Here is a 16363-nt window from a genome sequence, read left to right on the forward strand (position 1 = left end):
GGCCTTTACTTACCTCATCCTTACAACGCAGAAAGGTGTGGTATTTGTAGTGGTGAAGGGAATGGTAGAGAGTGTAGAAAAAGGACTTCTCCACTTCCACATTGAATTCCTGCCAGCAATAAGGAAAAAGAGATGAAGGGAAATCACTGCATGTTACATTTCTCTGCAACTTTACAACAGCCATGAACTTCTAAAGTCTCATATTCAATATTCCCTCTAAATGATTAATTTTAAAAAATCTAGGAAGTTTTCACCTGCCCTCATCTCCTTTCAACCTTTGTTAAACTGCTCTTCCGTTCCTGTTACCATGGACCCATCTCCACCTCAATACTTGGAACTTCGATAAGGCAACCAGTAGACCTGATCTACCCATACAGGAGAATGAGGGGGAGGAATGAAGCCCCAGAATCAGGTGTTTGATGGACAATGCTGTTTCAGAATGCCAGAAATAGAGGTGGGGATGAAAGATGCCATTGTAAAGCCAATTTTATAATTCACAAAAGAGAGAGCTTTTCTCCAAGCGAAAAGAGATAACATAAATGAGTGTGCATGCAGTGGAATGGAGTATTCAGAAATATGATATGAAAAGGTAGGTCTTCCTACCCCCTCACTTTCATGTCCATCACTAAGCTTCCACTCCTAACTCACCTTCCTTTACTCCCCTTTCTTGCCAAAATCTACCACACAGCTTTCCAAAACTGATTCCCTCCAGAAGGGATAGGCTTGAACTTCTATAACTGCTAGATCTATTACTATCATTCATCCTTCCATCCAAGATAATTTACTTCACAAGTCCTGCATTACTTAAGCCTTTCATGTCCACAGCTGTTGATGGCAACAGAGACATTTCTCTCTTTTCCTCTCTTCTGCCTATTTTTCTTAAGGCAATGTGCATTTCAAGCCAGGGTCTTGAAAAGCAGGGGAAAAAAAATTCCAGAAATTTTGCTGATGGATAGAAGTTTGTAAACCCCAATGGTTTCTTAAAGTAGAGTAACAAGATCTGAGTATTTTCTTCTCTTAAAGACATACAGGAAGTCCTTGCTTAGCAACCACTGGTTCAGCAACCATTTGAAGTTACAACAGTGCTGAACGAATGGTAGTAATGGCTGGTCCTCAAAGTTATGGTCATTGCAGCGCCCCCGCAGTCATGTGATAAAAATTAGGTGCTTGGCAGCCTGCCCACATTTACGACCACAGCATGTGCTTCAACTCCCCCCACCTGCCTATCTCCCCTCTGGCCGCCCTGCACTCTGCCACACCTAGCCCCTGCTGCCCTCACCACCCCAGCTGCCCTTCACCATCTTCTTCCTCCCGCTGCTGACAAGACATACCCAGAGGCCTCATGGTGTCACAGAGGCCTTGCGAAGGGCCAGCAGCAGCCTCAGCGGGGCGCACCTCATCAGCAGTGGGCAGAAGAAGACAGTGAAGCTCAGCTGGGGCCAGCGGGGGGAAGCGGGGGTAGGCCGCGGTGGCAGAGTGTAGGGCAGCCAAAAGGGCAGAGATGGGGGGGAAATATGTAGGCGGGGGGAGCTGAAGCAGTGGCAAGTGCAGCAAGGCAGGAGAAGTGTGAGGTCCTCACCTAATGATGCAGTGGTCCTCACTTAACGACCACAACTGAGACTACCAGAACTGCCATCACTAAGTGGTGTGGTCACATGATGTTTCACCTAATGACCACTTTGCTTAGTGATGGAAATTCCAGTCCCAATTAAGGTCATTAAGCGAGGACTACCTCTATTAAATTTTCAAAATTGAAAATATAAAATACTTGCTGAAGTTATAGTTCTAATGCTGGAGGTTTTAAATTTCCAGTATCATATATTTGTACAGTATATTTTATATACTCAGAATTCCTAAGGAAAAATATTAAAAATGGCATATTTAAGGTATTCCCATTTGTAATATCTCAAATAGTTTAAAGCAGTGTTTTTCAAACTTGGCAACTTTACAATGCTGGCTAGGGAATTCTGGGAGTTGAAGTCCACATATCTCAAAGTTGCCATGTTTGAAAAACACTAATGAATTTTTTAAAATTCCAATTACCCTAGATATTTGGGCATGCATGCACCCACACACGCGCGCGCACACACACACACACCCTTCTCATCCACATCCCCAAAAGTGCCCTCTGTACAGATTAAAAACCTCTTTATAAGTATTTCTAGAGCTACTAAAAAGTTGCTTAACAATTTTTAAACCTTAACTGTTAAGGAGACTTAACATAGTGTACAAACTATCGTACAATATCCTTAATTTCATATGCTAGCAAAATAATGCTTAGGATCATCCAACACAGATTAGAGCCCTACATGAAAAAAGAGATGCCAGATGTTCAAGCTGCCTTTAGAAAAGGCTGAGGAACACAAGACATTATTGGTGATACATGCTGGATATTGGGAAAGCCAAAGAACACCAAAAAGAAGTCAGTATGTGCTTCACTGATTATAGAAAAGCCTTTGTGTCAATCATGTCAAGTTGTGGAAAGTGCTCAGAAAAATGGGAATTCCAGAATACCTAATTGTCCTCCTAAGAAACCTATATACAGGTCAGGAAGCCATAGTACAGACAGAACTTGGCAAAACAGACTAGTTCCAGGTCAGCAAAGGAGTGTGTCAAGGATGCATACTCTCCCCTTATTTATTCAACCTACATGCTGAATATATATTAAGGGAAGCTGGATTGAAAGAAGATGAGTGTGTTTTTAAAACTGGAGGAAAAAACATCATGTGCTATGCTAATGACACTATCCTGAAAGCTGAAAATGCAAAGGATCTGCAAGCCCTAGTACTAAAAGTCAAAGAGCACAGTGAAAAAATGGGACTGAAATTAAATATAAATAAGACCAAACTAATGACACCAGGTAGAACAACCAACCTTAGAATTGACAATGAAGATATCAAAATGGTGCGTAGCTTCTGCCTTTTAGGATCAACCATCAACAATAAAGGAACAAGCAGTCAAGAAATATGCCGCAGACTAACAATCAGAACAGCCATGAAGGCCTTGGAAAAGATATTCAAATGCCATGATGTGTCTATACCTACAAAGCTCAGAATCATGCAAGCCGTGGTATTCCCTGTGACATCTATGGAAGTGGAAGTTGGACTTTGAAGAAGCAAGATAGGAAGAGTATTGATGCCTTTGAACTTTGCTGTTGGAGAAGACTCCTGAGAATACCATGGACAGCCAAGAAAACAATCCGATGGATCACTGAACAAATCAACCCAGAGTTCTCATTCAAGGCACAAATGACCAGGCTCAAATTACCCTACTCCAGACACATTATGCAAAGACCCAGCTCTCTGGAAAAGGCTCTAATGCTGGGAAAGGTGGAAGGAAAGAGAAGAGGACGACCAGCAGCAAGGTGGATGGACTCAGTTACAGTGGTGATGAGTGCACTGTTGGGAGACATGAAAGAACAGGTTAGAGATAGGTCGTCATGAAGATGATCTATCTATGTGGCTGCTAGGAGTTGAAAATGACTTGATGGCACATAATCAATCAATCAATCAATCAATCAATCAATCAAAAAGTTGCTAAAATATGTCCAACAGTTAGTAAAATGACTCTCTTCTCTCATTTCACTAGTCTCTAGTTTCAATCAGGTTTTCAGTTAGGATACAGAAGTGAGATCCTTGTGGTCATCTAGGGGGATGATTTACCCTAGGAACTAGGAAGTGGGGGCAGTTAATTTCTATTTACTCTCTTGATGGCTTTTCATATCATGGATCATCGGATAAGGATGGGCCTTGAGCAGATTGTTTTACAATAGTTCCAGACTTTCATCATAGGTCAAGTCCAGAAAAGAGTGCTAGGATTAGTGATCAGCACTTAGACCACTGTGATGTGATAGAGTTTCATTTTTTCCACAAACTGCTAGGAGAGGTAACCTATTTTTAGAATGAAGCACTTTCAGCATACTTTCTTGTTTCTTGCTATTCAAGCACCAGAAAAATAGTTGATTGCCTAAATTCAGCCATAGGCTGAGGGCAGGTAAATAAGCTGATGTCAAATCCAGATAATGCAGCGTTAATGTTGGTTATTAGAAAGCGAAAGGTTAAGCCTGCTCTGGATGATGTTGCACTCCTGAAAAGTGCAGGAAATCCAGGACATGAATACAACACACTCTGGCAAGCCAAATGGCCAAACAAATTAAGATAGTTTATAGAAAATGGACAGCCCGGGGGGTGGGATCTAATTTTGTTTTTTTTTTTTTAAAAAAATCTGCCCACATCTTTTACTTCTTAAGTAGTTAGACAGTTAAATAGCCACATTATTACAAATAAGAACTTTTTTTGAAATGCACCTTGGGGGTGGACAAATGCACACCAACTCCAGCAGTAAGGGCATACTTGGGTATACCCAATAGTATTCTACTATTGGCTGAAGACTTTATTTATGGACCCAGGTAGATTACCCAAGCTGTGTTTCGAAGAGCAGACACTTAATATGCCTCCTTGCACTTTGGCTGCCCAACTTTCAAATGCCATTTCACAATATGGATTCTCCGTCCAATTCCCAGGGCAATCAGATCTGAAGGCCAAGAAAAGCTTCAAACAAAGGGTCTTGGACGTGGCTGCCTAAGATGATCTTGCATCCCTTGAAATGGTTGGCTCAATATAAATCAGGCTTCCAGATAGAAAAGTATTTAACAACTTATATGCCTCAACATCTTAGAAAAGCTTTCTGTAGAGCATGTTTTGAACAACTAGATTCTATGGTAAGATATGAGAAGTTCCATGGAGTTCCATTTGAAGAAAGACTATCTGTGGTGCACCAGCTGTTGAAGACACTGCACATATTCTGTTTGACTGCAAACTATATTCTGCAGGAAGTTTACTTAGATCCTTATTTAAAAACTAAAAAATATTGGGACACCCAGGAGAAATTCTCTTTCTTCTTGCAGGGAACCAACCTGCGTATCACTAGCAAGGCTGCTATTTTTATATCAAAGGCTATTTCAAAGAGGACAGACCACCTGGAGCAGATTGGGGTTAACTGTAGGGGTGATGATTTGTTATGAATATGTCCTATTGTTTTCTCTTTATCGGTTTTATAGTTTTTTGAAATGGTCAGACGACTAATCAAGTTTCTTGTTGTCATTGTACAAATAAGAAAAGCTGATATACTTGGTTCATTTGAGTCGCACAGTAGGTTTGCTAGGTGAGATTTAACTCAAGAATCCCTGTTTGTTCCCTTTGGACGATCATTCTACATGAGATCTATCACCTGCTGGCAATACACGAGATGGGCCAGTCCACGTCCTGGTGCGCCCAGGTTATTGTCTTAGCTAAGCATGTCCATGTCCATTTCAATGACCACAAACTAATTTCAAGGAGAGGGGAACCCACAGCTAAGCACCTGTGGCTCAAAACTGCATCAGCAGGTATCACGGATACGGATAGTTTCATGATTTTTGTTTTCCACTACTCAGTCAACTCACTTGTCTCAAGAAACACCTCCTCTGAGTGCTGTGCTTCATAACAGCTCTATAACTTGTAAAGCTGGTGTGGCAGACTGAGCACTATTCAGCTAGGGAACTTCTTGAAGAGATCCCTTATCTCTTTTTTGACCAAATGAGAAAGGAACACTAACATTAAATTATTGTTTTATTCAGTGATGGAAGCATAGGTTATACTATTATGCTCAAATGGAGATTTCCTTCACCCTCAATTCCAATTAAAGCCTCGTGGGATTGCCCTTTTGAACTGACTTTCTGATTCTTTCCATGTTGCATAACCCATTGCTATTTTTTTAAAGTTTTGTGACCTTGTTAATACAGGAAGACAGCATAAACGCTGCCAAATTTTCCTTACAGCACTGGAAATGTACTCTTTGTAAGTATACTCAAATTCCCTACTAAAGCTTCTTCTCTGTATCTTATCAAACATCTATTTTAATCTAATTATCTTATCTCTTATCTATCTATCTATCTATCTATCTATTTATAAATAAATACATAAATCTTATCTATCTTACCTAATATCCCCAGGATTCAACAGGAGAGGCCAAATAGCGCCACTATTCTCATTTTTTAAAAAGAATAGATTGGATTGGAAATTTAAAATTACATTTCAAGTGGAGCCCCCATGAAAAACTGCATGACACTTTACAAAAGAAAAAATGTTTCAGAGTGAATGTAATCTGTATGAAAAAAGAGTGCTCCTAACCTGCATAAATTTATAGTCAGGGCTGACTGCTGCAGAAGAGTAGGCAGATCTGCTAGAAATGGGAATCTAGAGTAATGTGTTATATTAGGGGTGAAGGGGAGGATGAATTAATATTAATCATCTATGTGCAATTAAGTATGTAATTAGTGGCTGCCATAACAATATGCATGCTTTTTTACAGGCAGAGGCTGCACTTTCCAATCTACGTCTGTCTTTGTTTGGTCTCTGAGGATGCACTGGTGATATGGTGAGAGTCCAGAGGGTTTTTTTTTTCTCCACATTTTTTGAGAGCTTAGAATCTTTGAAGGTACAAATTAGGTGCACTGAGAACTGCAGTTTAGATAAAACATGGAAAATCACAATGTATTGCATGTGGCCCACAGGCTATAGATGGTCAATTCCTGATTACCAACAAGCTGTGGGGAGCCACCATAATACAAACCCAGAGCAGCCTTCCCCAAGTCAATGCTCTCCAAATATGCTGGACTTCCAGAATTCCCAGAAGCAGCCAAAACATCTGGAGGTACCAGGTAGGGAAAAGCTGGGGTTAGTGTGTCAAAGTAGGAAAAGGTAACTGTAATGGTATGTGGGAATGACCTTGGGAGACAGGAGGAAAAGCTGCAGACTAGGCAACGGTCAGACAAGCGGCAGCTGAGTCCACAGAAGGAATGGGGGTATGGCAAATGTCTCAGAAGGGACCCTCCCTAGTTTCTTGGACTGTAAAAGCGAGGAGGGAAAGATTACTTTCAGTCTTGCAAGATTCTGTTAATGTAATCTTACAATAAAGTTAGAGCTAGGACTTCTGGGTGTGCTTCTTGTCTGGACTACCTCATAAGACTGACAATAGCTCAAATCACTTCTTGGTCATGAAACTCTCATTAATGGCCTATGGATCTATTGTTCACTCTTGCAATTTGTGAATATAAAACAGAAGATGAGTAGAAGCACAACTATACTTACCTTGAGCTCTCTGGTGGAAAAGAGAGATAAGAGTAATCAGTGTAAATGAGTAAGTTTACCACAGATCCTGGGCACCACCTTCATCCACAACACTTACCTGCGGTTTGGATACATTCTTCTTGAGTTTGTTGAGTGTCTTGCGGTTGTAAGGTTCACCACCTGGGCGCAACTTAACTGTGGTATCACATGTCTCGGCATGGAGTTGGGGGAACATGTGAAGTGCCTCCTGGATGGGAAGAAAGTAAATGTGTGAGAAGAAGCAGCTTCTTTACAACCTCTGGCTGTCAGGTCAATTGATTCTACTTTCTGTTGTTACAAAGAGCCTAAGATCTTGGGGACCGGACAAATCAGATATTTAAATATATATATAGAAATGGGGGCATCCTCAAATAGTAGAGTTGGGTACAGCCACTGAAAAGACTCCAGAGACAACAGATTAGAGGTAGGTGGTGGTCCAGGGAAAGGGAGATCTCTCTATATAAGTAGGACCAGGAGACGTCTTTCCTTGAAACAGGCAAGAGCATCACTACTAAACAGGATGCTCGTTGACTAGAAAAATTGAACTACAGCCTATTCAAGCAGATACCAATAGCACAAGGTCCTGAAAATCAGGTGATCCTAAAGAACCAATTCCATGCCCTTGGTACAACATGCACTGCACATCCAGAGCCTGGGCAACATGACACCAAAGAAACCTCAGTTTTTCCCCTGTATTTGAAGATTTTATTTTTTCTTGTTTCACAAACTGCATTTAAGCAGGATGGGGAGAAATGGCTTTCCTTAGCCTGCTCAGGGCAGGATGCCTGCTGTTAAAATACAAAAAAAATGGGTGTTTAGTCTGACTTGTCTAATCATTCCAACAAGGCATACAGGTAGTCCTTGTTTAGCGACCACAATTGGGACCAGCAACTTGGCCGTTAAGTGAAGTGATTGCTAAGTGAAACCTTGACTGTGCTTATGATATTACTTCAGCTGTCCCTTGCTTTACAGACTTGTGAAGGTCATAAAGTCACTTTTTCATCACCATCATAACTGTGAACAGTAGCTAAATGTAGCTGTTGCTAAACAAGGACTACTTGTATGAATCCCCCTTCCAATAAGACACATGCAAAGTTAAAGCCGACTTTCACAGAAGATTGCCAACGCAGGGGAAAAAAACGGAATAATCAAGCTCTCCTGTTTATGCAGTAGGAGCCCTTCACTCTGTGGTGAAGATTTTGCAAAATTCTCTGGGGTTAAGAGTACAGTATAAGGAGAAAATATTAAAGAAGAAGCCAGCAAAGTAGTACTTGAGATACTTCTAAACACCACCCATAGGTTGTCAAAATAAAATTTAAAAAAACCTAAACATGGCTAAAATTCATGAGATAGATTACAGCATTCTTGACTTTTGTGATGCCTCAGGGATAGGGTCAACCTTGTGCAATGCAGGGATCAAGTGAGATTTCACACACACACACTTTTTTAAAATGCTGATTTAAATTCTTGGCATTCCTGCAACCATATATAATCAAGTAATATCAACCCCACCTGAAAAAGCTGCCAACTCATGAATTGAAGGGTGACACTGCGGAGCTGTTTGCTAGCAAGATACATGGATAGAGGAACTGAAACATACAAGGCAGCGTGGAGTCTCATCTTAAGTGTGCTTTTCGTATTTATATATAGGACAGGATTTAAAGGTCCATCTGGGCTGCTAGTAAAAGGCTTGGATTCTTCACCTACCTAAACTATGGTTGTGTTACAAACCTTTTGGTCTTCTGGCCATCTCCCTGATCCCCCATTGTTGTTGTGAAGGTGAATGAGAAGGAAACACTTGAGCCAAATCTGGCAACAAAGCAAAGTCTACACCCAGAATAAATACCCTTTTCCAAAAATCAGTCCCTGGGGGAATAGCAGATTCTACTTGCCCGCTTTCCGTACCTGTAGCGACGGATTCAGGGACACTCTCTTCAGCACCTTTTTCTTATGATCGTTCAAAATCCCATCAATTTTCCTCATGGGCGGGAGATACAGTTCATCTGGGATAGGATTGTCAAAACAGATGGCAAAGGTCACCAAAAAAAAGCATCCAGGATGGGCAGGGACAGGAAACCTGCAATGCAGGACATGGGCAGCTGCTGTCCTGCACTAAGGAAACCCGGCTGCAGTGGACAAGCAAGTGAAAGGAACATAACAAGGTTTCAAATGCCACATTTCTTTTCTGAAGAGGCTGGAATTCTTAGGCAGGGCCAGATTTTTCAAAATGCTACATGTTATGAACACATACTTGCTAAGGACCACTCTACCCCAGGGGTTCTCAAACCGTGGGTTCCCTATGGAAACAATTTAGAGGAGGACACTTTTTTGCGGTGGCGGGGTAGTTCATCAGGCTTGGGCAGGTAAAGCTGAAGCCCTGTCAAAGCTCAAGTCTGCTTTGCCCGGGGACGCCTGCAGCAGGTTTGCATATGTAAAGGAACGAAACCCAGAGAGCATTTTGAACAATGGTTAAACCCATGGGTCTTGACATCTGTCAAAAACATCTGCTGATTACAATTACAGTTTTATTTATCATTTAGTTTTTATTTGGTTTTATGCACAATTTCATTTATCATTTTAAAGGGCCATGGGACTGCAAAGTTTGAGAACCCCTCCTCTGTCCAGCCCTTCATATTTTTGTCTAATACAGTGTTTCTCAACCTAGGCGGCTTTAAGATGTGTGGACTTCAACTTCCAGAATTCCCCAGCCAGCAATGCTCGCTGGGGAATTCTGGGAGTTGAAGTCCACACTTCTTAAAGCCACCTAGGTTGAGAAACACTGGTCTAATACAAATCAGTGCTACAAAGGAGTATATTGAAACATTCAGTGATGTTCTCTAGTCACAAGAGGTCAAAGCTGTGGGATTTGTACTGCATTTTGCAAAATCAGGCATCTTATAAAGAATGCAGAGATGTTTATACTTCTTCTTTTTTTAAACAGCATATTTATAGTTCTTACTATGGCAACATAGAACAAGACAATATATATTCAGTCCATTCTGGCCCCAGGAATTTCCTAAGCAAGGGAGCAAAAGGCTTTTGCATCTCCAGAGGCCAACCACAATCAAGCCAAGATGAGTGATTGGTGCAAAGCAGAAAGCAAAAAGGATGAGGGCTACATGGTTCTCCAGAAACAGCCTATGGAAACAAAAGCCTGTGGCTTTTCAAACTGGCCCATGAGCCCAGCTAAGAACCTCTACCCAAGAATGCGCACCGTTTGTATCCTCAAGAGCTTGGATCATGTCTGGGTCAAGGGCAGTGCTGACCAGCATTTCCACATAACTGCGGTACATCTCCTTCATGGCTCGTGTATTGAGAATGCGGCCTGTGGGCACACGCTCTAAATGGGAAATGAAGCATTCTTTTATTAAGGAAGACAGCTGTAGCCCTATTTTTCAAAAAGGTTAACAAACGAACAAATGCAAAACACAGTAAGATTATACCAGTGTTTCTCAAACATGGCAACTTTAAGATGTGTGGACTTCAACTCCCAGAATTCCCCAGCCAGCAGCTGGCTGGGGAATTCTGGGAATTGAAGTCCACACATCTTAAAGCTGTCAAGGCTGAGAAACTCTGGATTCCATACATAGAACCAAAAATTAGAGGGAGGGGGAGAGAGGGAGAGACTAGTCTCGCTCTCCCCTTGACTCATGTGGAGGTTCTTCTAATCCTACACTTAAGCAACCCTTAACCAACTCCTTTCTATTCCTTATTGTCAGTCTTCCATAATTTCTCTATCTAACCCTTATGGTTAATGATAAGATCTGTTCAGAGAACCCGCGGCCTTTCCAAAGTGGCTGGATCACAACTCCCAGGATTCTTTTCTTTTCTTCTTGTGGGCTGGAACTGCTGGGAGTTCTAATTCAGATCACGTGGAGGGCTCCAGATTCCCAACCTGTGTAAATTCAGTTTCTCCTTGATCTAGTTGACACATATGGCAGTTGGTCACAGTATGCTTAACCATGATCTGTTAAATAAACCCCAATGGCTAGGTTCATACAACACACCAAACTACCAGCAAGCAAACAACAGTGTAACACAGGATTTCTCAACCTTGGCAACTTTAAGATGTGTGGACTTCAACTCCCAGAATTGCCCAGCCAGCAGCGGCTAGGGAATTCTGGGAGTTGAAGTCCACACATCTTAAAGTTGTCAAGGCTGAAAAGCTCTGGTGTAATGTGTGATGCCTGCCCTTGGATCAGTAGCTCTGCCACATTTCTTCCCAAGACTACAGAGGTTCTTGGCGACATTTCTAAACTGTTTATCTGATGCCCACCAACCGGGATGGAGCTTCTTCCTGCCTCTACTCACCCTCCTCACTCTGCTGGTCAGGGCTGGAATCTGAGTCTGAAGAAGACGCTGCTTCCTTGAGCCATTTTTTCCTCTTCTTGGGGGGCGGCTCAGCTTTCACCTTGGCTGGCTTCGGCTTGGGTTTAGAAGCTCCACTGCCTGGGGCAGCTTTTGGGAGCACGGGCGCAGGGGGGTCCACTTTTTCCACCCTAGGGGGCTTCTCTGCCTTGGCCAGTTTCTCTGCCTTGGGGGGCTTTTCAGACTTCTCCACCTTGGGGGCCTTTTCTGGCTTAGGTCCTTTCTCAGCTTTGGGAGGCTTCTCGGTTTTGTCCGTTTTTTCAGCCTTGGGGAGCTTCTCAGCCTTAATAGGCTTGTCAGGTTTCTCAGCCCTCTCTGGGACTTCCAGCTTCTCAGGTTTCTCAACTTTGGGCATCACTGGAACCTTGGGAGTAGAAGCCTTGGGCTGGCTTTGCCTCCTGTAGCAGAAAAACAGAGCACTGAGAGCCAGGGCCACGGGCCTTGGGCCATGAAAGGAGGTAGCCAACTTGAGAGGGCAGATTTACCACGGCAGGAGAGTTTGAGCGCAAAGAAAGCCGTAATGGAAAAATCAAGGGAAAAGGGAGGCCCTGGGAATCCTTGTATCCTGACTGCCAGCAAGCACAACAAAAGTTCAGGCAGCCTGCAATCTAATTCACAGTTCAAGATGAATCAGAGGCGGTGATGGGCAGCCCAAGGGAAAGGATGCCCAGAAAAGCACAAGCTGGTGAGGGAAGCCAAGATGCCCAGCCCACCCCCTTCACCTCAGAAGCTGCTAACCATTAAGCAGAACACAAATAAGAGGCTGAGCCCTGCACCCCTTCAGCTGGAAGAGGGGAAAGGCAGTGACAGGAGCCATCACCCCCATGCATGAGGTAACGTAACCAAGAATGGAAAAACAGAAGGCAAAGAGCAGCCACTAAGGGGAACTTTAAAAAATGACAAAAACGTTCTTGTATGGAAGTCACCTGGCCAATTTTAATTCAGCCTGAATTGGAGGGATAGGGGGATGAAAGAAATATCTGTGTGCCCCAAGGCAGCTCTGAAGAAAACGGCAATTTAAAAACAGCTACCCTGGAATGAAATCTGCATAAGTCAGCAATTGCCCAGAGGTATTACTGTTTCTCAACCAGAACTGGCCTCTCTCACATGTGCCCAATTTCCTACTCCTTTACCTGACAGCTTGCAGAGGCCGATGCCAAGGTTTCTTGGAACAGACACGGACATAATCTTTCTTGTTGATATTCTCCAAGAATTTAACATAGAGTCGTTGGTACCGGTTCTTGGCATCACCAAAATAGCCTAGATACTGAGGGGTGAAGCAGGAAAAGAAAGAATTAAATACAGAAAAAAAGGGGAGGGGGAGACCATCCCGCTCATAACTTTTCTTCTTCCAGAAGTAACGAGGGAACGCGTGGAACTGAAATTGCAATCCTTTGCCCAACACAATAACGGATCAAGCTAATTGCTCAACTGGATTATTCCAAGCACAAAAGTGTATGTGTGTGTGTGGGGGGGGGGGGAGAGGAACAGTCATTCTTTTATCAACAGGCCAACAACAACAAAAAAAGAAGTATTTCAGTACTTGGCCTGACCCTGTGCTATCATCATGGCAGAAGCATACTGAGAGAGGGGGAAAAAAGCAAAAGGAGGAATGGGAACAGCGCTTAATACTTGAATTTAATTTACTGATTTCACATCTATCACGTTGGCGAGATCCCTCATCTCTGAAGCTCCGGCCTCCCTGGGAGCATGATGCTACTTAAGCAGGTGGTGTGGACACTCACATTGCTGGTTGCACAGAACTGACGCTGCCCATCCTTGATTTCTGGTGTAAACTTCTGAAGCAAAGCTTTCTGCACTCGCCAGATTGGAGGTGGCTCCCGCCCAGTCTGAAGGGCAAGCTAGAGAAGGACAAAGGGTTAGTTACAGGGATGCCAAGTGTTAGGCAGCAGCTAATAAGCAAAACGACTATCCTCCAACCACGATTGTAGCAGAAGACAATTGCATGGTATGACAACAAAGATCTCCCAGATATACTGCAGTTCTCCACAATTGGTCCTTCTGTATGAGGCTATTAGTGATGAGCCAGCCTGATTCTTCAAATGCCCATAAGTATTTGTAAAGAAGACATAATAGATTGTCAATAACCAACTAATACAATTTTAAAAGGGAAGGGAAGGGATTATACTTCACTGGTGGTTATTTTTTTTATCCTGATCTCAATGGGATCTAAGTGCAATTAAATTCAATTTGGACCCTAAAGCCTATCATTTACAACTGCACCATTTTAATTACCCAATCCCTCCTCCCTCAAATATTTTCTGCAGTTTTCTTTAAAGTTTAGAATGTCAATGTTTAACTGCTGAGAAATCCTGAAATCAATTTTTTGAGTTGTAACACTAAACTTAGTGTCTGAGAACATAAAGAGTTTCCTCTTTGAAAAAAGCTCAAGTAGTGTGCACCAGGGATTCCAAATTACAATTCCCACAATCCTTTTCACTGGCTGCAGCTAGCAACAGAGGAAGTAAAAAACACGCAGAGGGCATCAAGTCACCTAGTTCTGCTCTAAGAGCATTTGAACAATACCTTTCCATTTTAATATTTAAAGTGTGTCTTTAATGTGCACACCCATGTCAATGCTCAAGACTCATCAAATACCTTGAGCGCCTGAACATCCTCAACACGTATGACAAACTCATCCCGCTCTCGGAAGATCCCCTCCCCACCGCTTTCCACCTCCTCTTCATCTGTCTCTCCACAAATGGCCGCCGTCTCCTGTTTCTTAGCAAGATGAAGAGGCCGTGTGTCCTCAGGGTCTTCAGGCTCAGGAGATGCTTGTGGTGGTGGCTCTTCGAGCACTAGGGGAGGCTCCTTGAGTGAAGGAGCTGGGGAGATGGGTGGGGGCGGTTGGTCTTGCTGGGCATCTGTCTCCACCGAAGGAGCGGGGCTGGGGGCCTTCACCTCCACCGGTGGCACATCTGCAGGAGGGAAAAAAGTAGAGAATGGGAAGGAGGGATTATCCAACAGGAATTCATTCTTTGGATCTGGAACCTTTTTGGATTTAAGGATATTTCCTTCTGATTATCAGTACTCCCTATTTACCAATACATACTGCAGAGGGCAACCATATGCTGCTTGCAACGCAGGAACCAATTTCTTACTCATATCACATATTTATATTAGCATACCGTCAACTTTTCAAACATTCACACCTGCATTTAATTTGTTTAATTTTTAGTCTGTTCAGTTATTTAGTTAGATTTTAACTTACCTTTGATAGAGTTAAGGTTCGGATTGCAGCCTTGCATGATATATTTAATTCTGATTTTTCAAAAGTTGCAAGAAAATCAACAGCAACCCCAGAACACACAAAAGACATAGATGCAGAGTGTACTGTGAGGTGCAATTAAATACAAGGGGCTCTCACACATAACAGTAAGCTAGGAGTCCTCACCTAATAAATCATAAACGTAAATAAACTGCAAATTAGAGCACTCAGTTTATTTGCTCCAGTTCTGTTCCTCACTTTGAGCTAGTGGATAAACAAATTATAAGATGACAGTTTTATGTGACATGTACCTTGGATAAATTCAAATAAGCCATAATTTAGAAACCAACAGCAAACTCTACTACAAAATGGGCTTATGAATCCCAGCTTATTTGGGAGCATTTAAACATAACCTCGAGCTGACCTTCATGCAAATGAGTCCTGCTCATATTTACTTGTTTGTTTGTGTAATGAGAGGGCTAAACAGGAGCGAACAAGCTGAATGCATTAGCAGGACATCCAGTTCGGATTCGTTAAATTAGAAATCCAGGTTTATCATTATCTACTATATGCGCGCATGCAAGTGTATGTGTATTTGGCATGGATAATCACTGGAAAACCAGATCATTATACCATGAGAGTTATTAAAACATAGTAGTTCTCATGGTATAATGACCTGGTTTTTAATGAATCATACTATATTCAGTATGCTATTGATTTAATGAGAAAAACAATGCTTTTAAAAATATTTTCCACAAGTAAAAATATAATGAAAAGATTTCCAAAAAGTGTTAACTAGTTGTGAGTAAGCAAGCATATTTCTCTGAATGGAGAAAAGAGGACAGCTTTTGGTAACTTTATTATCAGGACTACAAAGCCTTTAAATATGTCAGGGACTGCATTCAGCCCTTGAGTGATATGGAGGGATCACACTACAAAAAGTGAGAATGCCAAAGACAACTAAAATTGGCAATCAAAATCAGTAAAATAGGATAATTATTTCCATTACAGGTAGTCAATTGCTTAATGACCATTCGTTTAGTGATGGTTTGGACTTTCGATGGTACTGGAAAAACCCGACTTATGACCAGTCCTCACACTTACGACTGTTGCAGCGTCTCCATGGTCACAAGATCACGATTTGGGTGCTTGGCAACTGGTTCACATTTATGACTGTCGCAGCACACTAGTTTTGACCTTCCCAGCCGGCTTCTGGCAAGCAAAATCAATGGTGGAACCACATGATTCGCTTAATGACCATGTGCTTTGCTTAACTTCCATGGTGATTTACTTAATGACTGCCACAAAAAGGTTGTAAAATTGGGTCGGATTCACTTAATGACTGCTTTGTTTAGCAACTGAAATTCCAGTCCCAACTGTGGTCATTAAGCAAGGACTACCTGTACTTTCATCATTTTCTTCTGTGAAATTAATAGTTGCAATCTGTCAGCAACTTTGCAGGGACTCTGAGGACATCACTCAAGTCTTGGGGAGCTGGACACAGTGTTGTAAATGATCTAAAATCTAAAATGAATGCTGGGTGGAAAAGGGTAAGAAAGTTGACAGGAAACAGTGTACACCCAGATCTAACTAGGTAAACTATAGTCTTAAGGCAATC

The 16363-nt window shown here is 42.2% G+C and overlaps 1 protein-coding gene across 2 annotated transcripts in view; it reads right to left on the reverse strand.

Annotated features, from left to right (window-relative positions):
- PRR12 (proline rich 12) overlaps positions 1-16363 on the reverse strand; it is a 42347-nt gene that overhangs the window by 5192 nt on the left and 20792 nt on the right. Inside the window, exons 6-13 of one of the 2 annotated variants that reach the window (XM_063300887.1) lie at positions 14136-14455; positions 13262-13378; positions 12650-12783; positions 11460-11914; positions 10363-10488; positions 9054-9151; positions 7228-7356; positions 14-109 (exon numbers count right to left, since the gene is read on the reverse strand). In XM_063300887.1, the coding sequence (XP_063156957.1) occupies positions 14-109; positions 7228-7356; positions 9054-9151; positions 10363-10488; positions 11460-11914; positions 12650-12783; positions 13262-13378; positions 14136-14455 (1475 nt within the window). Of the gene's footprint in view, positions 1-13; positions 110-7227; positions 7357-9053; positions 9152-10362; positions 10489-11459; positions 11915-12649; positions 12784-13261; positions 13379-14135; positions 14456-16363 lie in introns of those variants that run through there. The other variant, XM_063300888.1, reaches the window with a different exon arrangement.

Source organism: Candoia aspera, chromosome 4, assembly GCF_035149785.1.
Source record: "Candoia aspera isolate rCanAsp1 chromosome 4, rCanAsp1.hap2, whole genome shotgun sequence".
Lineage (NCBI taxonomy): Eukaryota > Metazoa > Chordata > Lepidosauria > Squamata > Boidae > Candoia > Candoia aspera.